The sequence below is a fragment of the Lissotriton helveticus genome, chromosome 7, assembly GCF_964261635.1.
Source record: "Lissotriton helveticus chromosome 7, aLisHel1.1, whole genome shotgun sequence".
Classification (NCBI taxonomy): Eukaryota; Metazoa; Chordata; class Amphibia; order Caudata; family Salamandridae; genus Lissotriton; species Lissotriton helveticus.
The window spans coordinates 1,448,196,935-1,448,217,378 of NC_136068.1; the positions used below are offsets into that span (position 1 = coordinate 1,448,196,935).

Sequence of the window (20,444 nt, forward strand, 5' to 3'; positions counted from 1 at the left end):
ACCCCAGTTCAGACATGGCCATATGCAAATGTCTAACCCTGTGCCTCATGGGAACAGTCCAGCCCCAACTGCCAAGCCATGTCTTTCCTGGACCGGAATTAAGCCTCCTAGGACCGGTTACGGCTATCAGCCGTCATCAGCCAGGATAGCTGGATTCCAGTGGCATGGAGAGCACGGGACTCACGTCCGAGCATACCCGTCCCACTCTGGGTGACAAATGCAAAAACAACAATTGATGGACAGAATGTTGCACAATGGCAAAACATTCACCCGTGTTTGATTTGCTGCTCACCCTATGTGGGAAGGGTATGCCCAGACCTGGGTCCTGTGCTCACTCCGCCACTGGAGTCAAGCTATCCTGGCTGAAGACGGCTGATAGCCAAAAACCGGTCCTAGGATGCTTGATTCCGGTCCAGGGAAGACATGGCTTGGCAGTTCGGGCTGGACTGTTCCCATGAGGCACAGGGTCAAGACTGATTTGCATATGGCCATGTATAAACTGGGGTGGCTTGGTGAGCAAAATAACGATGGATTAAACTAAGGGTGGGCGTAGTACGCGTAGTCGCGCTACGCAAAGCTACGCAAAGACGTTCTCGCACTACGCGAGATTCGCGAGCGTGCATAGTTGCTTGTTGGACCCGTTCGCGAGGTGTTTTTCTTGCTTGGGAGTGCGTTGTGCTTGTTCGGGCGCTGTCTCGTGCTCTGGGGATCGTAGCTCGTTAACATACCCATGCCGTGGGCTATGGGCGCGGCCATCTTGTTTATTCTATTGTCCCGCCTGCTCGCGTTGCCTTATTTCCTGTTCTGGGTCATGTATAACATGTTCGCGTTGTGCATGTCATGTTCGGGAACGCTATCTACTTGTTCGGGACGACAAGTGCATGTTCGTGAGAAATATCGCACAAACTTACCCACGTGATCGCGACGGGCGCGGCCATCTTATTTTTCACTCTATGCTATGGTTCTGGGCCTAGTTTTCCATTTACCTTTACCTTTAATCTTTGCAATCCTTCCTTATTTTCACTGTTTTTCTCACTTTTTTTATTTATCATCTCTGTCTCTCTGTCCCTAAGTTTATATTTTGTGATTTATTTCTACTTTCACTGTGTTTTTGTTTCTTTTCTACTGTTTTTTTTTACTTCTTTCTTCAAGCTCCTACTTCTTCCCCCCCTAACTTTATCTTCTCCTTCTTTTCTTTTCTGCCTCCACCCCCAGAACCATGGCCAAGGGCAGCAGTACCGGCTCGACGGGCAAGGCGCTCTGCAGGGGTGCAGGCCCACCAACTTTTTGGAGAGGCGGAGGTGGCCGTCCTGGTTTCCTTCATCCAGCGCCACCTCCCCTTGACTTTGGCAGCAGGCGGCAGGCAAGGCTCCGGTTACCGGAGGGTCACCGCCGGTGGGCGAAGGTGCGCTGGGCAGTCTTTCACTGCTCGGGTATCCGGCGCACCCACCAGCATCTGGCCCACCGGTGGGCAGACATTCTTGACCGGGAGCAGGACCTGCTAGGTGTCGAGGTCATGGGGCTTGGTGAGTAGCTAGTAATATATATATAGTAGTATAAGTATTGTGTATAATTCTTGGACGAATAAGTAACACGATTATTGGTGCACTTAGTTAGATTGCAGATCAATTCCATTTCAAAATCTTCTGTGATTGTATGACACAGCTGCTGCTCGGCACTTCTCTTACTTGTTTGTAACTTTGCACTAGCTTGGGATGATTATTGATGTTAGAGTTTACTTTAGAGAACGGAAGTTAGTTAATGCTATTGCTAGAGTCTAGTCTTTCCATTGTCCTTCAGTGAAATAGTGGTGGACGGATATAGGTTTACTTAGTTTTAGTTCATATTTTTTTACGGTCTGCGTGACGCCTCCTCTGTCACTGACTGCTTAGTTCTTTCCCCAGTCCTCCATAGAACCTTTTTGTAGTTTGTTTAGTGAGTGGTAGGCTTAGCAGCAATAGCATTGTCAGTCAGTAGCAGAACAACATATGACGCAGCCAACCAACAATTTGGTGTATGCACAAATTTATGCATGTGTCCTCCATCTCATGTATGCATTTTTGCTGGCAAAAATAAAATGGAAATGCCAACTTACTGAACAATTGGCCCGTCTGGAATAGGTGGTGTAGGTCAGGTGGTACTGGCTTCGTTAGTTAGTGTTCTGCAATCAGAATGATTATGGAACATTTGATTAGTGTTCATATAAGTAGGCGGTCCGTGAATCCTGCAAGCCAGTAGTTATTTAGATAGGTCAATTTTATTACAATTGTTGTTTCCTAAAATGTTTGATCATTTTTTTTGTTCTTTTTTTTTTTGTTTCACAGCACTCAATGTTTCTCTCTTTCTTTATTTTTTCTTACATGATCAGCACCCACGGGCAAGCAGACGGGGTCCGAGTCGGCGGGACAACAACCACCAGAGAAGCACTCCTCTACTGAGGATCCTGCGGCTGGCCACAGTAAGTCCTACAGTGCTTATATTATTAACAATTATATTTCCCTAACTTTTAACGCACCTTATTTTTTCCAATCTATTAATTAAGCTTCCTCCTAATTCAATTTTTAACAAAAGCTTCTTTGATCTTCATTATCTGGTTTCCAACTTTTGGGTATCCCTGCCTTTCAGACCTTCCCAACTGCCTCCGCTCTGACTCTCTGTACTATGACTGTCTGTAGCTAAGCTTTCCCTGTTGGCCACTCTTTAGTTAAGGTATTCTTTTGAATAAATCTGTGATAGAATAGCTGTTGCTACTGGGACCACTCCTGTCCTTTGTGTTGTCCTCTTTAATCTCTAGGCTTTGACAATTCCCACCAACTAAATACGCAACAAGATGTTTTGTCTAGTATTTTTTTGTTAGGGTAGTAGTACATACTACTACTACTGTTGTGGGTATTCTGCATAGCCACATACAGAACTATGCACAAGAAAATAGGATGTTGGTGATGGGAGGTTGGACCTTACTTACACCTCAGTCACAGAACTCAGAACCCACAATTCACTGACCGACTAGCGATAGCGTCTGAGTCATTAGTCATTTGTCCCGACCACCACATGAAGATACTCAATGATTTTATTACACAACCCAGAACATAACACCCTTTCGCTCACTCACTCGTGTAAGTCCACAACACCACAGACACTCCAAATATACCACAGAGTCTATGTGCAAGTGCAAAAGCTTTATTTTTTTCAAACAATAACAAGCTTTGTAAGTTGTTCCATGAAATACATCTAGCTCCACCATGCAAAATTAGCGTGCTGAAGATGTGCCACCTGCGAGATGTGAATGGCAGGGCGGGGTGGGCAACGGGTCCTGACAGGGGGCGAAGGTGTGCTCCAGCGCACCGCAGTCGTCCCCAGCACCAAAGGAGTAAAGGACCGCGTGCTTCAAGGGGAGCCAATGCCGGGGTTGTGAGCAAGTCCACGTGCAAAGGCCTCCCGCCCGCAGTTTGAGGAATGTCGGTATGACTCGGTAGTAGCAAAGCGAGGCACGCAGTAAGGGGTATGGAGCCCGCACTGTTCGTCATGGAGCGGTGTTCGAGGAGGCACAAGTGTGCTAGGAAGGAGTAGGTGCGAAGTAGCCGAGTCGCTGAATTTGCCACCTAAATTGCAGCCGTGGCGTCCAGCAGCAGGCCAGGTCTCGCTTCAAAATGGCCGCGAAGGCGGCTGTGATGGCAGCTGGAGTAGAGGCCGATCGCGGCCAAGGCAGGGGGGAGGGAGGGTGCCCAACGAGGTCCTTGTCTCCAAAAGGGAATCGTGGCAGAGCGATGTACAGCCGTCGCCGCTGCAGCGCGCCTCCGGGCCAGAAAGAGTCAGGCACTGCGCCGCAGTACGGGTTCCGTTCAGGCAGGTAGTCTCTCCCGCGGTGCCAAATGGCGTGTCCAGGAGCAGCGATGGCATGAGTCCCGTCGGTGGCAGCCGGACACCACAGACCTGCGCGCTCACCAGGGTGCGCTCCGTGTCCGGCTGCAGCAGACGGCGCTTGGCGGGCTTCAGTGAGCGGGGGTTCTAGCAGCGCAGGTAGGATGGCTGGCGAGCTCGTACCTTAGGCAGGGGGTGGTGATCTCCCCTCCGAAGCGGGCCCTCCCGGTCAGGAGCGGGACAGCGGGGCAGGCCACACGCCACTCGAGGGTTGGGGCACCTCCGTCTAGGCCCCGAAGCCTCGGCCTTTCCCAGCCGGTGCACCCAGGAGGGCAGATCGGCAGTAGAGCGTGAGGCGCCGCTCACGGGAAGCGGGCCAGTTTTCTCCGGCTCTGGGGGTGCGACGCGGGAGACGATGACACCGGAGCGTGCCTCTCAGCCGGGCACGTCTGATCCCGCTATTCACAAGGTAGTTTAGTTGGTCAGGATGGTGCGAAGGATGGTTTTTAGGCTCGACTGGGCGAGAGCCTCACTGCTGTGCGGCCATCTTGGTCCGGCGCCACCTAGCGCCCCCATATTTTAGTGTCTTTAATGAGAATGGTTTGTCATTTTGTTATATGAATTAGAGTTTTACAAGTTATTAGTTTATTTTAAGTTTAATTCTGCTATTTTAGTTCCGTAGCGGGTTGTGGGTGTATAGGGGAATAGGGTGGGAAGTAATTTAATTGTATAATATTTAATGAGTACTTAATGTGTTAATTGATTAATTAATAATAGTTTAATTATTAGTTGTTAATTAATTTCAATTAGTTTATTAATTAATAATTAGGTCAATTGCTTACTAATTTTAGGTGTGTGTTGTGGTGTTTATATGTGTAAATTGTGTGAAGGGTGGTAAGCAATTAAATGTTTTTATTGATTAATCATTAAATACTTTTAAATCACTTACCAATAATTAATTATTAATTCTAATTGTGTAATTAATTGTAGGTGTGTGATTTGGTGTTAATATATGTAAATGGTATGAAAGGTGGTAAGTAATTAATTATTTATTGATGAATTATTAAATAATACAATAATTTTCATTAATTAATTAGTAATTATTAAATGTAATTGTGTAAATAATTGTAGGTGTGTGTTGTGGATTGTATAGTGTTAAGTAATGAGTAATTAATTATCTTTGTTAATAATAATGTATTTAAATATATATATTTGAATTATGTTATTATTGGAAATTACATTTAATAAAAATGTTGATGGTTTTGTTTTTTATTGTTTTGGAATCCAGCGTTTTCCCTACTGTTGCACTCATTGGAGTGGGAATAGGATTTTTTTCCCCTCCGCCATCTAGTGCTTTCCCTACTGTTGCACTCATTGGAGTGGGAATAGTAATTTGTACCCCTCCGCTATCCAGCGCTTTCCCTACTGTTGCACTCACTGGAGTGGGAATAGTAATGTTTACCCCTACGCTATCCAGCGCTTTCCCTACTGTTGCACTCATTGGAGTGGGAATAGTAATTTTTACCCCTCAGCTATCCAGCTCTCTCCCTACTTTTGCACTGGAGTGGGAATAGTACATTTTACCCCTCTGCTATTAAGTGCTTTCCCTACTGTTGCACTCATTGGAGTGGGAATAGTAATTTGTACCCCTACGCTATCCAGTGCTTTCCCTACTGTTGCTTTCACTGGAGTGGGTATAGTAATTTTTACCCCTTCGCTATCCAACGTTTTAACTACTAATGTTTCTATTTTGTTATTGAATGTATGTTGTTTTAATAGTTTAATGTGTTAATTAAATACAAAATATTTTATTATAAATTATTTATAGATGTGTTTATTTTATTTTTGTATAATTAAAAAAGTTTATAATTTAAATAAAGATAATAGTTAATAAAATATATTTAAGTAAATATATGTATATGGACACATTTCGTTTGTGTTTATATTTAATAAATTAAGTTTATTTGATATCATTAGTTTAAATATATATTACATTTAATTTATTTTGTTAATAATATTAATATTATTTCATTCGTTTATTTTAATTTGTTATTTTTTAAAGTCGATATTTTTTGCATCTATATTTTTTACATCGATATATTTGAGTTGATATTACTGTACTTTCCTGTTTATATATAGGGATTTGATATTTTTGTAATCAATATTTTTACATTGATTTTTTTTTCATCTATATTTTTGTAATCGATATTTTAACATGGAACCATTAGCATTAGTACAGTAGCTTGCTCTAATTTCAGATAAGCAGGTGCCATGAATGCGAGTCTTCAAACCGCCATGTTAAAAGCTTCTGCTCATGCGCTAGAATTTCCCTCCAAGCGTTACCTCGTCATACTACGCATGCACAAAACAGATTTCCTGTTAAAAGCAGTATTAGTCCTTCTTCAATATTATTAGCGTTGGTACGTCCATATGCAAGCTTTGCTAACCCAAAAGTGTTTGTGTAAATATGTATTAATTTCCACAAAACATTATTAATAACTTGTTAGTAAGTTAAACGAGCGGTTTTCTCCAAGTAAGTCTCTTCTCTCCTAGACCTTGCTCCATCATTATGGGGCCGATTATGATCCTGGATTTTTATTTTCCATACAAATAGGATTTGTATTTTTCTCCATACAAATTGTAAAAGTCCCTTCCAACCCGTGTAGTACGATTCGTATGGGAAAAATACATACAGATCGGCCCAATCCATACAAATCGGATCGGGAAAAGCTGTACGACACGGACTTGTAAAAAAGACCATACAATTTTAAAAAGGCTGTCCAACCCATCAAGTACGATTCGTACCGGGTTGTCAGCATACAATTTGTATGGAAAATGGCCTGTATATGGGGAATGACTCGTACCGGGCAACGAAGTGAACCCCTATACGCCTCGTACCCTGGTATGACTCGTTCTGGGTGTACGACTCATACCGGGGTACGGGTCGTATAGGGGTATGAGGCATGCAGGGGTCCCCCCACATGCGAGGCGTGTGTATGGTGCGTACCCCAACATCACGCATGTACGCACCGTACGTACGCGATTTTGGGGTACGGTGCGTACGTACGCGATTTTGGGGTATGGTGCGTACATATGTGATTTTGGGGTACATACGCAATTTTGGGGTACGGTGCGTACATACGCGATTTTGGGGTATGGTGCTTGTACGGTGCGTACACGACCAGTACCCCTTCATCGCGTATGTACGCACCGTACCCCACTTTCCGTGTCATCCGTACGCACAGTACATACGCACCGTACCCCTGTATTCATGGGGTGTACGACACGTACAAGAGGGGGTCTGTCTCATACTGTTTTCGGGGCATACAAGGTTTTTCCGGCACTTTTTGGCTCTTGTAAAAAAAGAGCCGTACCGAGTGCCGTTTGTATGAAACGTACTTGCCGGGTTGTAAACTGCTGCCGGGAATATATGGGCACGTCACGTACAGAGCAATCCGAATCGGAATCGCTTGTATATACGAGTTGTATCGCCTTTTTTACAATTTGTATGGAGTGCGTCTATTTGTACGGATCGTACTACCAAGGTTGTAGGGGCCTCCTTACAAGTACGAGTTGTATGAGGAAAACGCTCCATACCACGATTTGTACAGCGTTTTTCCAGGATCGGAATCGACCCCTATGTGTGTGTATGGAAATACCTTGCCCGACTTCTGCTTTATGTACAGTTCCAGTTTTGTGCATGATGAATTCTTGCAATATTAGTGACCATGCTGTATTGACTAATTGTTTAGCAGAGAAGCATGCACTGTTGATTGATGTGCTGCACCTATTTTGTGTGACACAGGGAATCATGTATTGCTGTTGTGTGAGCAACATATATTACACCCACGAGTGTGTGTGCCTGGAAGGTAGAATGCGCCTCTTCTACCCCTGTCGTACCTGTTTTGTGCTTCTTATGGGCTTCTAATTCTGTTGTATCTTCTGATGTCCATGTCCTGTGTCTTGTACTGCTACATCCAGTGCTGTTCCTGTTCTTTTAGTTTATGTGAGAACTGAACTGTACTGCTGCTGTGTTTTCTACCTGGTGTGTGGGTAAGTGGTTTTGTGTTCATTTTTATGTATCAACAATATTTTTCCAGTGTGGACCTAGCCGCATGGGCAGCAAAAAGCTTTACATGTTAAGGTAGGTACATATAATTTGTATATACAAAACTGTATAAGTTTCAACTTGGAGCAAAAAGACCAATATAATCTATGCGATGAGTTGAGTTTTGCCAGTTTATAGGGAGGCTTATTTTGTCCTGATGCAGGATGAAGAGGTAAGTCTTTAGGTCTTTTCTGAATGCTAGTAGGTTTGGGTAGAGTCTTAAATGTTCTGGAACCCTTTTACATTGTCTTAGTGCTAAACAAGATTAGCTTAGTAGACAAGTTTAGTCCTTGTGGATTTTGGGATTTTAGGAGCGTTTTTTCATTACCTGTTGTGATTTTTTTCCTTCCCGCCACTCATAGTTTCTCCTTTCGATAGGTAGGAATGTGGACCGAAATTTGGTGATTTGTGTGTGATGTGCGTGTGATACAAGTCATCTTGAAGGTGTGTCTCGCTTGGAGAGGAAGGGGATGTAGATCTTTCAGGACAAGGGAGATATGATTTGAGTTCTTTGCTCCTCAAGGGAGTCAAGCAGGAGTTTGTAGGCTGTCTTTAAGGTGGCATTGAGTGCAGTTAGTGATGCCTGCCTTCTGCACCCATTGTCCAGGCATATGATCACCAGTGCTTGTTTTATTGTCCTGCAGTCCATGGGAGGGGTGTAGGCTTCAGGTTTGCTGAGCATATGCAGTTTTCATCAGAGTTAGATGATGATCAATGATGAAGCAATCAATCAATCATGGAAATTATAAGAGCACTACTCACCCGTGAGGGTCTCAAGGCACTGGGAGGAGGGGTCAGCAGGTCCGTTTCATTTGAAGAGCCAGGTCTTCAGAGCCTTCCTGAAGGTGTTCAGGGATGGGGCACGTCTGATGTCGGTGAGGAGCTTGTTCCAGGTCTTGGCCTCAATGTAGGAGAAGAATCTTCCCCCTGCTTAGGCTCTGCGAATGCGCTGGGTTTTGGCGAGGAGAAGGTTGGACTGTTCCCATTGGGCACAGGGTCAAGACTGATTTGTATACGGCTGGGTTTACCTAGAATTGCATGGTGAGCAAAACAATGGATTTAGGCCCAGATCTCTGTACTGGGGTGAGTATATGACATTGTTCTGCATTCTGTCCATCAATTGTTCTTTTTGCAAAAACATGATGCCTGCGATTGCGGGTATTGGGAAAAAATAATGAGCTCATGCAGAGAAATGCAGGGCTCTTATTGGCTGCTAACACTTTAACCTGTAAGTTTTGGCAGCCATGTTGGAATTCGGCTCCAGCCAAGTCCCCCTCACCTTTTAAAAAGGGGGCTGGGTAGGAATAACGGATAAAAGCATTTTTGCAGTAAAGTCGTGAAATTTGTGAATTCTCAGCAAAAAAAAAGGCGGGCTTCCGTGCTTGTTTACATTATAGCCCTCAGGTGGGCCAGGTCGCGTGACTTGCAGGCTTTTTATTTTTTTTAAAAGATGGGGTTACATTGGGCTCCCCTCCTTGAGTTTAATTATGCCCTAGGGTCCACCACATCCCGGAGCTTAATTTTAAGAGGGCGGGGGCGGCTCAGTCCCCCTGGGCCACGGGACACACACCTCCCTAGGGCTATTTAAAAACGATCTGTACAGTGCAAATCCCAACCCCGCAGCAGCAAAAGCATCCTACTGAATGAACACACTTAGACCTCGAGGTGCAATATAGTCTAAAAGTATTGTGGAACTATGATAATAATCTCCAGTTGAATCCGAATGCCCTTAACCTTGCCTTTTACAAACCTGCCTCTCATAGCATTATTTTTGTATGTTGTCAGCTGTAAAGAACCCTTCAGGTTAACACTGTTCAAAGAGGATGTAAGAGAAAGCGCAAATGGATTATGGAGTGTAGCAACTCCATCTATTCTCATATATTATATCAAAGTTCCCCGGTGATTCTGTCATTGAGGAATTGGGGTCCGGTGTTTTGTGGGCATTTGTAGGCATAGGTGAGTATCTTGAAGGTGACTCTTTTCTTGATAGGGAGCCAGTGGAGCTTGTGCAGGTGTTGGCTGATGTGTTCGTGTTGAGGGGGCCCGAGGACGAGTCTCGCAGTGTTGTTCTGTATTGTTTGGAGCCTACGAAGTAGGGACTTGTTGATGTCGGCATAGAGGGTGTTTCCGTAGTCCAGCCTGCTGGTGATGAGTGGTGGGTGACTGTCTTCCTTGCCATGCAGGGATCCATTTGAAGGTCTTACGGAGGATGCGGAGGATGTTGGAGCAGCTGAAGGTGAGGGTATTGACCTGTTGATTCATGGAGAGGGAGGAGTCGAGTACGATGCCAAGGTTCTTGGCGTGGTCTGTGGGGGTAGGTGGGCTGCTGAGGGTGGTGAGCCACCAGGTGTTGTTCTATGCTGAGGGGGTGGTTCCAAGGACGAGGACCTCTGTTTTCTCCGAGTTGAGTTTTAGGCTGCTATTGCTCATCCAGGCTACAACATCCTGCATTCCTTCCTGGAAGTTGAGTCTGGTGGTGGTTGGGTCCTTTCTGAGGGAGAGGATGAGCTGGGTGTCATTGGCGTAGGAAACTATGCTCAGGCATGCTGTTGGCGGCGAGGGGGGCCATGTAGATGTTGAAGAGGGTTAAGCTGAGTGATGATCCCTGTAGAACTCTGCAGTTGATGTCCCTGGGTTCGAATAGGAAGGGTGGCTGTCTGATCCTTTGGCTCCTGCTGGTGAGGCAAAATCTGATCCAGTCGATGGCGATGCCTTGTATGCCGGCGTCGTGTAGTCTGGCTGTGAGTGTGCGTTGGTAGACGGTGTTGAAAGCTGCTGACAGGTTGAGTAGAATCAGGGCTGCCGTGTGGCCTTGGTGGAGGACGGTGCGGATGTCGTCGGTGGCTGTGAGTAAGGCAGTCTCGGTGCTATGGTTGCCGCGGAATCCGGATTGAGAAGGGTCGAGTATGAATGGGCAAATGATTTTTCCCCTGAGACAAAAGGGGGTGAGATTCCCAGTTGAGATAATATTTGAAGAAAGCTTTTAGCAAGGGAGGAGTTAGTTTGGACAGAAAGGGTGCAAGATTGCAACGAATTGAATCAAGATAAGCCCTATTATAAATAGGCCTGGAGCTCTAAAAATTCTTGCACTGTAGAATCATGTATTTACCCAAGTTCTTTCCAATTAATGTTATGATTATTAGCAAACTGCACTGTTTAGCCTTTACAGTCATCCCTGACCCAATACTACACAAGCAAGTGGTCCACGGAAGGAGTCAAATCTAAATTCCTGGGTGACCATAGGTGAATCCTGTGTAATTGCAGCTTCCTGTGATAGGTATGGGCTTGCATAGCCCAGCCTCCTTAGTGCTGGTGGTTGACAACGCATGAAAGAAGGCCTGAACGCCAACAACATGACCTGTAATTTGAAATGGTTACTGATGGCACATCCTAGTACAAAATCAGCTACCAAACTGGCAAGAATTTCAAAGAGTTTTCGCTTTTCTAAAGCTTTGCACATTGAAGATGAAACCATGAGTTAAAAACAGATATCAGATTTTTGTTTTAAGAAAGCTGAACAAGTCTCAACAAAAATATTGGGGCGTATTTACTAAAGGTTCACACAACTCAGTGCAGCAAGCAGAGAAAGCAAAGTTGCTTCTCTGCATTACATGATTGGGAGAGAGCTGAAGAGTGGCGTATATACTAAGATTTGGTGATCTTCAGCTCTCTATTTTCGCTTGTGCGCTTGAGGCTGCCTAATGCCAATGCAAGCATCCTTTTTAGCAGGACACAGCATAAAAACAAACATGAACTCTAATTTCCGTTTTCTATGTGTGATACAGAGTGCATCACACAGAGAAACAGGAGTAGCAAAGATAAAGAAACATATTTCCGCCCGTAGCTTTTCTCTGCGGTAGGCACACCATTTTGCAGTGACCCGAGATCTACTGCCTTCAGCAAAACTGGGATTGCGTCAGAGTCCATAAGTGAACACGCGTGAACGCCCATGCGCCACCCAGGGATCGCTTACCACAACGAAATATAACACAATGTATACAGAGTCAGGCAAGACAGTGTAAACAGCCCCTTACATGGCTTTGTAAATCTCATTAAATTACTTGTGTTGCTTTGTGACGACTTGCATCATGCAAGGACAACACAAGTCCTTAATAAATCTGGCACTAATCCAAAAAATGACCCAGTCCTCAAGGCAACGTAAAGGTAAGTCCTGCTATAAACAGTTCTAGATCGTCCAAAGCGCTCTCTAGTTATATCCCTATTCGTAGAGATTATACCACCGTTTCAGGCTGTTGCCAACGTTAAAAATTAAGCCCATCTCTGATAAACAGAAAACTGTACTCGTGTATCCCCCAGGAAGCGGCCCTACTAGCAACTGCTAAAGCAATCAGCAAACAAGAGTGGTTCTACGATGCTCCACAGAGTTTTATCTTACAATGCGTGGAGTTAGCCTTAACAAAAAATTTTTTGGGCTACAAAAATGAGCTTTTCCTCCAAGTGACGGGAACGTCGATGGGGGCTACAATGGCACCGAGTGTGGCTTGTATTTATGTGGGGCAATTCGAGGAGCACGTCATCGATACCGACCAAAACCCTTTCAGGGAACATCTACGCCTGTGGAGGCGGTATATCGATGACGTGCTCCTTGTCTGGTCGGGAGATGAAGACGTTCTCCTCCAATTTCTTAATTGGCTGAACACGCAAGACAGGAGTCTACGCTTTACTTGGAACTACCACCGTACGAAGGCAGTGTACCTGGATTTGGACATTGAGGCAGCAGATGGTAAATTTGAGACCAGGGTTCATCAAAAACCAACAGATAGAAATTCTCTCCTCACGTACCATTCGTACCATCCTCGGGCCCTCAGGGACAACCTCCCGGTGGGTCAATTTATGAGGTATAGGAGGAACTGCTCAAAAACGGAGACCTATAGAGAACAGGCTATTGATTTGAGCAATAGGCTACAAGCTCGGGATTACCCACGAAAAATAATCCGTCAAGCCAACAAGAGAGCGCTTAATACTCCGAGGACAGCACTCCTAGAGTCTAACAAAAAAGAAAAATCCGAATGCATTCCAGTGGTCATGACCTACGACCCACTAGCCACAAAAATCAGACAGGCCATCAGGAAGCATTGGTCCCTTCTTAACACACAGGACCAGAAGATGCCACCCCCTCGTTTTGCGTTTCGAAGGGCCTCTAATTTAAAAGACAAACTCGTCCACACTAGGATGATAGAGAAGAAACAACCAGAGACCTCGACTGTACCAAAAGGCCACTACCCGTGTGGCAACTGTTCTGTGTGCCCCATCACCAACAAATGCACCACCATTCAATTAAAATCCGGAAAAACTTGGACGCTAAACCAATTTAGCAACTGCAACACTACGAATGTAGTTTACAGGCTGAACTGTGAATGTGGCCTTGAATACATCGGGCTGACGTCGCGCAAAATCAAGCTGCGCATCCAAGAGCATTTAAGCACGATACGACAGGGCAAGCTAACGACAAAACTAGTGCAACATTGCCATCGCAATAAGCACACCTTCACATGGGTTGTACTGGAGAGAGTCATGGGGGATGCACAATCCATGGAGAAACGACTGGCAACTAAAGAAGCGCGCTGGATTTTCCAAGAAGCTAGTGAACAACAGGGACTTAATGAGTTATTAGAGTGGAATAAACTACGATGACCCAGTTGTCCCTTGGCTCAATAATTCTATAACAAACTGTAAAAATAGGAATTGTCTGAGTATCGGTTTTATATTGGTCTTATGTGTAACTAGAACAAGAAACATCCAAAACAGCCAAGTCTCACTTATCTATCTAACATAGGTGATCTTACCTATATACATTGTAATATGTCTCTACCATATAGGCAATAACATGAGAATACTCCAACACCACACCAGTAGGAATATGATCTCAATGGGAATTGGAGAAGGCAAAAAATAACTGACAATAAGAGGGTGCCTTTATTAGAAACCAATTGTTGTATATTCCAAGATGGCCGAGATGTTATTATAATGTTATTATAATATTGGAAAGGGATAAGTCATTGAGAGAGCCCGTTCCAAGATGGCGGCCGCCATTTCGAACGGTGCAAAGTCATATGAGTGAATTCAAAATCTGTATACATATTAATTCTACCTGTGTATACCCCACTCGGATGAGTGAAGGTTGATAAACTAGGCTGAATAAAACAAAATAGACAGTGTAGACGAGTAAGCGGTCACGTGGTTACATGGCCCAATCGTCGATCTGTTGCTCACGTGAGGTGTTTGGGCCAATCAGAATCTAGCTACACAGAAACACGGATAAATACACTACGAGCGCAACCCATGACGCTCCGGTGTTGAGGAAACGCCGTTTGCTGGACCCCCGCGAGTAAGCATGCATACGCGGTACCGGACGCTGGAGATATGGTGAGAGTAGATATGCTGATGTTAATTTCTGCCCGTATGGCGTTTTCCTGTGTCATTGATCCAGGCACCTCAGGAAGGGAGGCGGGACCCTACTTACCGAGCGGAAGGGGGACAAAGTCTTTGCACAGAGCCAGAGCGGTAACGGTATGAGAGCAACTGCCTTAGCTAGGTAAAAGCGTTTTTTTGTCCATAACAGGGTGCAAAGCAGATATTAATGATGCAGTAGTGCTACAGGCAGATGCCCACATATATACATATGTGTGTTTTATGTTCTTGATTTCCAGCATCTAAAAGCACAGTACCGCTGGCAGTGACACCGTAAATGTACGTTGGCCCTGAAGAAATTGCCTGATATTATACCTAAGGCAATGAAACATGTCGGCTGCGGGTTGAGTATGAAGCGATAGGTAGTATTCATACTTCACCCTTTTATATTACATGTTGAACTGCAATGCAACAAAAAGATATCAATAAAGTATGAGTGATAGCTTGCTGCGCAGTTTAGTGTATGTTATATGTTGAATGCGGTTAGTCTTGTGTCACATATATGTTGTTTGTACACTGCACCATTCACTGTTATGTTCCTTACTTTGGGTTTTGGACACGTTTTGCGTTAAGCTATTTGACACCGATGATGAGAACAGGGCTAACCTGGTGAGTACCAACCAGGGGCCCCATTGGTGGTGCGCCCGTGAGGTGTCATCTAGCTATTCACACCTTTTTCTTAATGTTGTCCCTTTGAATGAATGTCTGTATTGTGTTAAAAGGTTTTCTGTTTATCAGAGATGGGCTTAATTTTTAACGTTGGCAACAGCCTGAAACGGTGGTATAATCTCTACGAATAGGGATATAACTAGAGAGCGCTTTGGACGATCTAGAACTGTTTATAGCAGGACTTACCTTTACGTTGCCTTGAGGACTGGGTCATTTTTTGGATTAGTGTCTGATTGAGTGGAGGGCGATCCAGTCTTCTTTACCCCTCTTGACTCCCAGTAGTTGAACTTAATAAATCTGGACCATAATATACAATATTAAAGGATGTAAACGAATCACTTATGGAAGGGGCGGAAAGTAAAGTGATTGCAGAGATTTTGTTACTGGGATTCACCATGAAAGACCTGATAAAATCAGAGCAGTTGCAGACTGGCTCCTGATGTAGCCTTTGGACCAGTCTTAGGGCCTTATTATGAGTTTGGTGGTCATCCTGTTGGCCTGCCACAGAAGGACTGGCAAGTCTGTAATGCACTCCCCTGCTGGATTGCAAGTGTAATCCATGGTGGGCGAGCAGTGCTATGGCGGTCTCACAGCAGTAGGCTGTTAGGCTCATAGGAGAGCCTAACATGCAGCCCGCCACCATGAGAGCACCTGCAGCACGTTCCTGCAAGGTGTGGCAAGCATGAACAGGAACGGGAGTGCAATAAACCCCCCGGCCTGGACCCCCAGGCCCAGATCCCCCTTAGTTGCCTCTTTGCCACCCTTTTCATGGCGGGCTCACCCATGAAAAGGGTGGTGAAAAGGCAACTCGTAATATGCTCTGCAGTGCCAGCAGTGGCAACAACAGCATATTTAGGCCAGTTGCAGACCGCCGGCCCAGGGGGATCCTTGATTCCAATGGAACCGGACCACCACACTCAGAATACTGCGGGCAGACCCGCACTGTGGCCGTGGTCAGATCACCACCACGTGTACAGGGGTTCTGAGGACTTCTGTACTCATAATAAGGCCCTGAATATAGGCCACTGGCACAGTCCAGATTTGAGACCGGCTTTCATGGTAAAGATCTGCTACAGGAACATTTAGATATTTAGAGCTCTATTTTAGTTTTTTCCTTTAAAACTAATATTAATGGGCTACATCTGCTTTTTGGGTACCAGGGATCTGGTGTGCAGGAGCACTCCAGATTCAGAGGATAGTTACAATGGAGACCTGGAGGGCCATAACTTTTTACTCAGAGGTATCCAACACAGACCCAGGAGACCTGACCATGCAAGTGAGTGACATTAGTGTTTATTGTATGTAAATATGACCTGGACCAACATTGGACACCCATGAAATACAAAGGTGTAGCCAGATTGTAAATGTAGCAGGCATGAAAGAAAAACACAGCGTATCACACTTTTAGACTAGCCCTTTTCTTCAATATAAGATATGTTATGATGTATTATGGGCCTCATTCTGATGACAGTGGCATCGGTCATAGGGAGCTCATCAGGGCAGCAGTGGGACCATAATCCCTACGATAGGGTTGGTGCCTGCTCAGGCACCACCGTCGGGATTACGATGTCCATTTCCCTCAGTTTGTACATGGCGGTACGACCACCATGTACAGGCAGATGGAAAGGGACTTTTGAGGCCCCTAGCAGAACCCTGTGTCCTGTTGGCCTCCACTATGGGATTTGGGGGGCACATGTGGTGCCCACCAAACAGTCATGAACTTTGTGCCAGGCACCTGATGGCACCTGGCACACAGTGCATTGATGTTTCAAACATGCCTGTTTCTATTGGGCTTGTGCTGTGCCCCTTTTCCGGACCTCTGCACAACCCTCAATGGAAAAGGGCATGTTTACGACCGCCTGCACGGCAGTCGCATTGGAATATGTAGGGTGGAACCTCCAACTATTAGTCGGGAGGTTACCATCCTGCAACGATCCGACCACCATCATAATAAGGCCCTTAGTCTCCAATCCTTTGCCTGAACCTTTTCCGGTGCCTCCTAATGAGCAGTGCCAGATAAAGAGAGCACTGAGGGTCATAACACTTAAATTGAGCACTGGAAATGCTAAGTTAAGACACAGTCTCAGAAACATTTTTAGGCTGACTGGTGTCTTGAGTAGTTGAAGAACCAGAGCAGCACTGTTTCACCCCCTAAGACACTGGTAAATTATTGCCTGGGAAATGAAGTTTCAAGTCATGTCTTTGGCTTGAAATATAGAATTGTTTATTCAGATATCTAAAGTAACTGAACATAATGCAATAACATATAAAAAACAACATAACAATACAAACTACAGCAGGGCAAATCACAACAAACATCAAAACAGAATGCAACACAACAAATTCATTGCAACAATACAAAATAACATTGCAATAAGGATAAAACACAGCTGCACACAAATTAACTGAACACTTCACCATCACAACAAAATACCACACAACAAATGTGAGGCCAGAGCTGCCGACTTTGGAGCTGGGGAACCCGGTTCGAGCCTTGGCATCGGCTCATCATCCTGTGATTCTGGGCAAATCACTTAATCTCCCCGTGCCTACCAAAAAATGAATGTGCCCTTGTGGAATGTAACTCGAGCTCATGTAAAGCGCTCCAATGCCTCTGGGTTGAGTTTCCGCTATAAAAAAACCATGTCGCAATAACATACACAAAGCAACATAGCAATACATACCAACAGGGAACATCCCTTCAGAACCGTCAAAACAGACACAACACAACTGCAGTACAACACAACAAAATCACATTGCAATAACGCAGTACAAAAACACACCAGCACAAAACAACAGAACACATCACCACCACAAGATGGCCCAACCGAATCTGCATATACATTCTTATCACACATATCAAACTACAGCAGAGTCCTGCTTTTATAACATAGTTGTAAAAGGTGTTAGCACCAGGCACTACCTTAACTTACCACCAAAGACATTAAAAAGCGCCAGTCAAAAATGTTTGTGATCCGGTCCACAGTATTTACACTGATTATTATGGACCCCCTACCAGGAAAGGCGTGTTTATTGTGGGTCATGCTGGATAACTCTCGCACCCCCAAGCAAGAACCGTTGTCCAAACCTTGTGATGACTAGTTTTACGTCAAGGCTCACATGACGAAGTACAATGGGTGGGTACTGTTCAAGCAACCGCCCCTGCGAACCAGCGCCTTATCTCCTGTCCCCTTTGCTCACAGTTACGTCTCCTGTGCAGTGACCTCTACAGTGCATAGCTCATAGGTTACCTTCGCATAGGTCACGCATGCATTAGAATGAAAAGAGGTTATGAATTATGATAGTAAATACTGAGGAACGAATGACTGCAGGAGTAATAGTGGTAATCAGGGTGCATGGTGGTATTGCTGGTGCTTGTGGGTCGGTGGATGTACCAAGGTGGCAAGCGTGGTTGGGGTAGAATTGTTATGGGATGAGGGTACTGTAAATGGCTGCTTTTAGGGAGGTAATCTTGGTGATTGCTGTGGTTGTGGCAGGAGGAGGCGGCCGCGTGGAAGTAGTTCTGCTAGATAAGTTGAGGTGGTGGTATGGGGCGTGTGGTTTTGGTTTAGTACGGGTGGGAAGCGAGGTAAGCAATGGGGCTTTGTTCAAATGGGCGGCCGCGAGGTCTTGATGAAGCAGAGGGAAACCCCGCTGACGGTGGCCATAGAAACGCTAATGGTAAAGGCCTAATTCCTTAACAAATTCCGGATTTTTATTTACAAAAAAAAAAGTATACTGGAAACACTTTTAACAAACATCTGCACATTCTCTGCGATGGGGAAGTTTTTGTACCAATTTTGCAAAGCATCGTTGCCATCTCCTAATAGCGCCGAGCGGCACTAATGGGCATACTCATTCATTGCAAGTAGGAGAGTGCGGGCGAGTGAGCGGGTGAGTGTGCGGTGGAATTGGCAGGGCTGGACTGGGACTCAAGAGAGGTTCTGACAAAAAATATCAAACCATCCTTGCACCCTTCATCCCTCTTGCTCGTTCCATTTATTTTCTATCACTTTTCTACTCTGTCCCTCTCTTTATGAGTTCTCTCTTTTCCTCCATTCTGTTTCATTCACAAGGTCTCTCCTTTCCTCTCCTCTCTCTCCCTTGCTCTCTCTTTGTCCACCCCACAGCCCCACATTGTGACTGCGGAATAAAGTGACAGAGGAGTCCATGGGGCTTTAAAACCAGCCTGCAAAGAATCTAGCCCGCTGGTGAATAATAAAAAATGAGCCAGTCCAGCCCTGGTTAATAGTTGAATGAATGAATGAGTGCACGCCTGGATGAACGGGTGAGTTTATGAATGCATATTTCCGCAGTATGTTACAACTTCCATTTATCAATAAGAGATACAAGGTCAATTATATGTGTTAGCTTGGTGAGAGGTGGTGTTAAATGAAATCTTGCCACTGTTAAACTAATATTCCACAGGGATCCGCGCTATAGGTTTTGTGGTAATTACCACATCCCCTCAGTTTTCCCCAGGTGCATTATGCCAGCAGGTAATACGTGCTAAAGCTCAGTACATGCGGATTTTGGTCTGCAAGTCACCACAATCCGCATGTTATAAAGGGCACCAAAATTTATAGCAAGGGATAATTATCTCACCTTTCAAATTCACTGCGTCCTCAGGAGGGCTACGCGCAAGGAGGGCTTAGTGTTTTGTAGAATTGCTTTGGTTAAAGACAAATCTGATATTGAAGTTTTTAATAAACCGAAAAGTGTTCACCTTCCTATGGCTGGTTGCAGGGAGCATTTTCTAGGCAAGATGTTGTTACCCTAGCTTGGGCCCGACTGAGTCTGAGCAATGCTGCTGACATTGACAAGGCGGAAAACAAAAGACACAGCCTGGCACAATGCCTCCCATGTTGTTAAGAAAGCTCGACTTTAACCCGTTACATCTGCTGTTCTAAGCCAAGAAAACTCACCTTCCTGCTGCTTCTTGGAATGCGGGTGTGGGCTTGAGAGCTCCAACGAGTCCTTGCTGCTGGATTCAAGGAAAGTCGAGGGCACACTGCCAGGGTTACAGGAAGAGTGGTGTGCGCCGCTCAGAGACTCTCTTTACATACCAGATGCATTCAGTTGAGCAGGCCCTGGGTGTGACTGTTTGAGCAGCCATGGACTTTATCACAGCCACAGATTTATGGACTGGGGGTGATAGGTAAAAAACCTTTGGAAGCAAATAAGCTTTGAAGTTGAACAACATACCGTATTTGTTGCCTTGAACTAGGATTTTAACGCAAATTATTCATAGGGCCTGATTAAGAGTTGCGCATACCTCTTTTTATGCACAGGTCGGAATTACAAGTTAAAGGGCCTGATTGGAAGTGGCTCAAAATTACAGGGCATATTTACAAGAACATGTGAGAGCACGGAA

At 45.0% G+C, this 20,444-nt stretch overlaps 1 protein-coding gene across 3 annotated transcripts in view; it reads right to left on the reverse strand.

Moving 5' to 3' along the window:
- LOC144770348 (sulfotransferase 2B1-like) overlaps nucleotides 1-20,145 on the reverse strand; it is a 302,234-nt gene extending 282,089 nt beyond the window's left edge. The window contains exons 1-2 of one of the 3 annotated variants that reach the window (XM_078654810.1): nucleotides 19,996-20,128; nucleotides 2,096-2,161 (exon numbers count right to left, since the gene is read on the reverse strand). Coding sequence is in view for 1 of the 3 variants with exons in the window: in XM_078654808.1 (XP_078510934.1) it covers nucleotides 18,004-18,015 (12 nt within the window). In the remaining 2 variants the exon portion in view is untranslated. Of the gene's footprint in view, nucleotides 1-2,095; nucleotides 2,162-18,003; nucleotides 18,031-19,995 lie in introns of those variants that run through there. The other 2 variants (XM_078654809.1, XM_078654808.1) reach the window with 2 other exon arrangements.
- Between the last annotated feature and the right edge of the window lie 299 nt (nucleotides 20,146-20,444).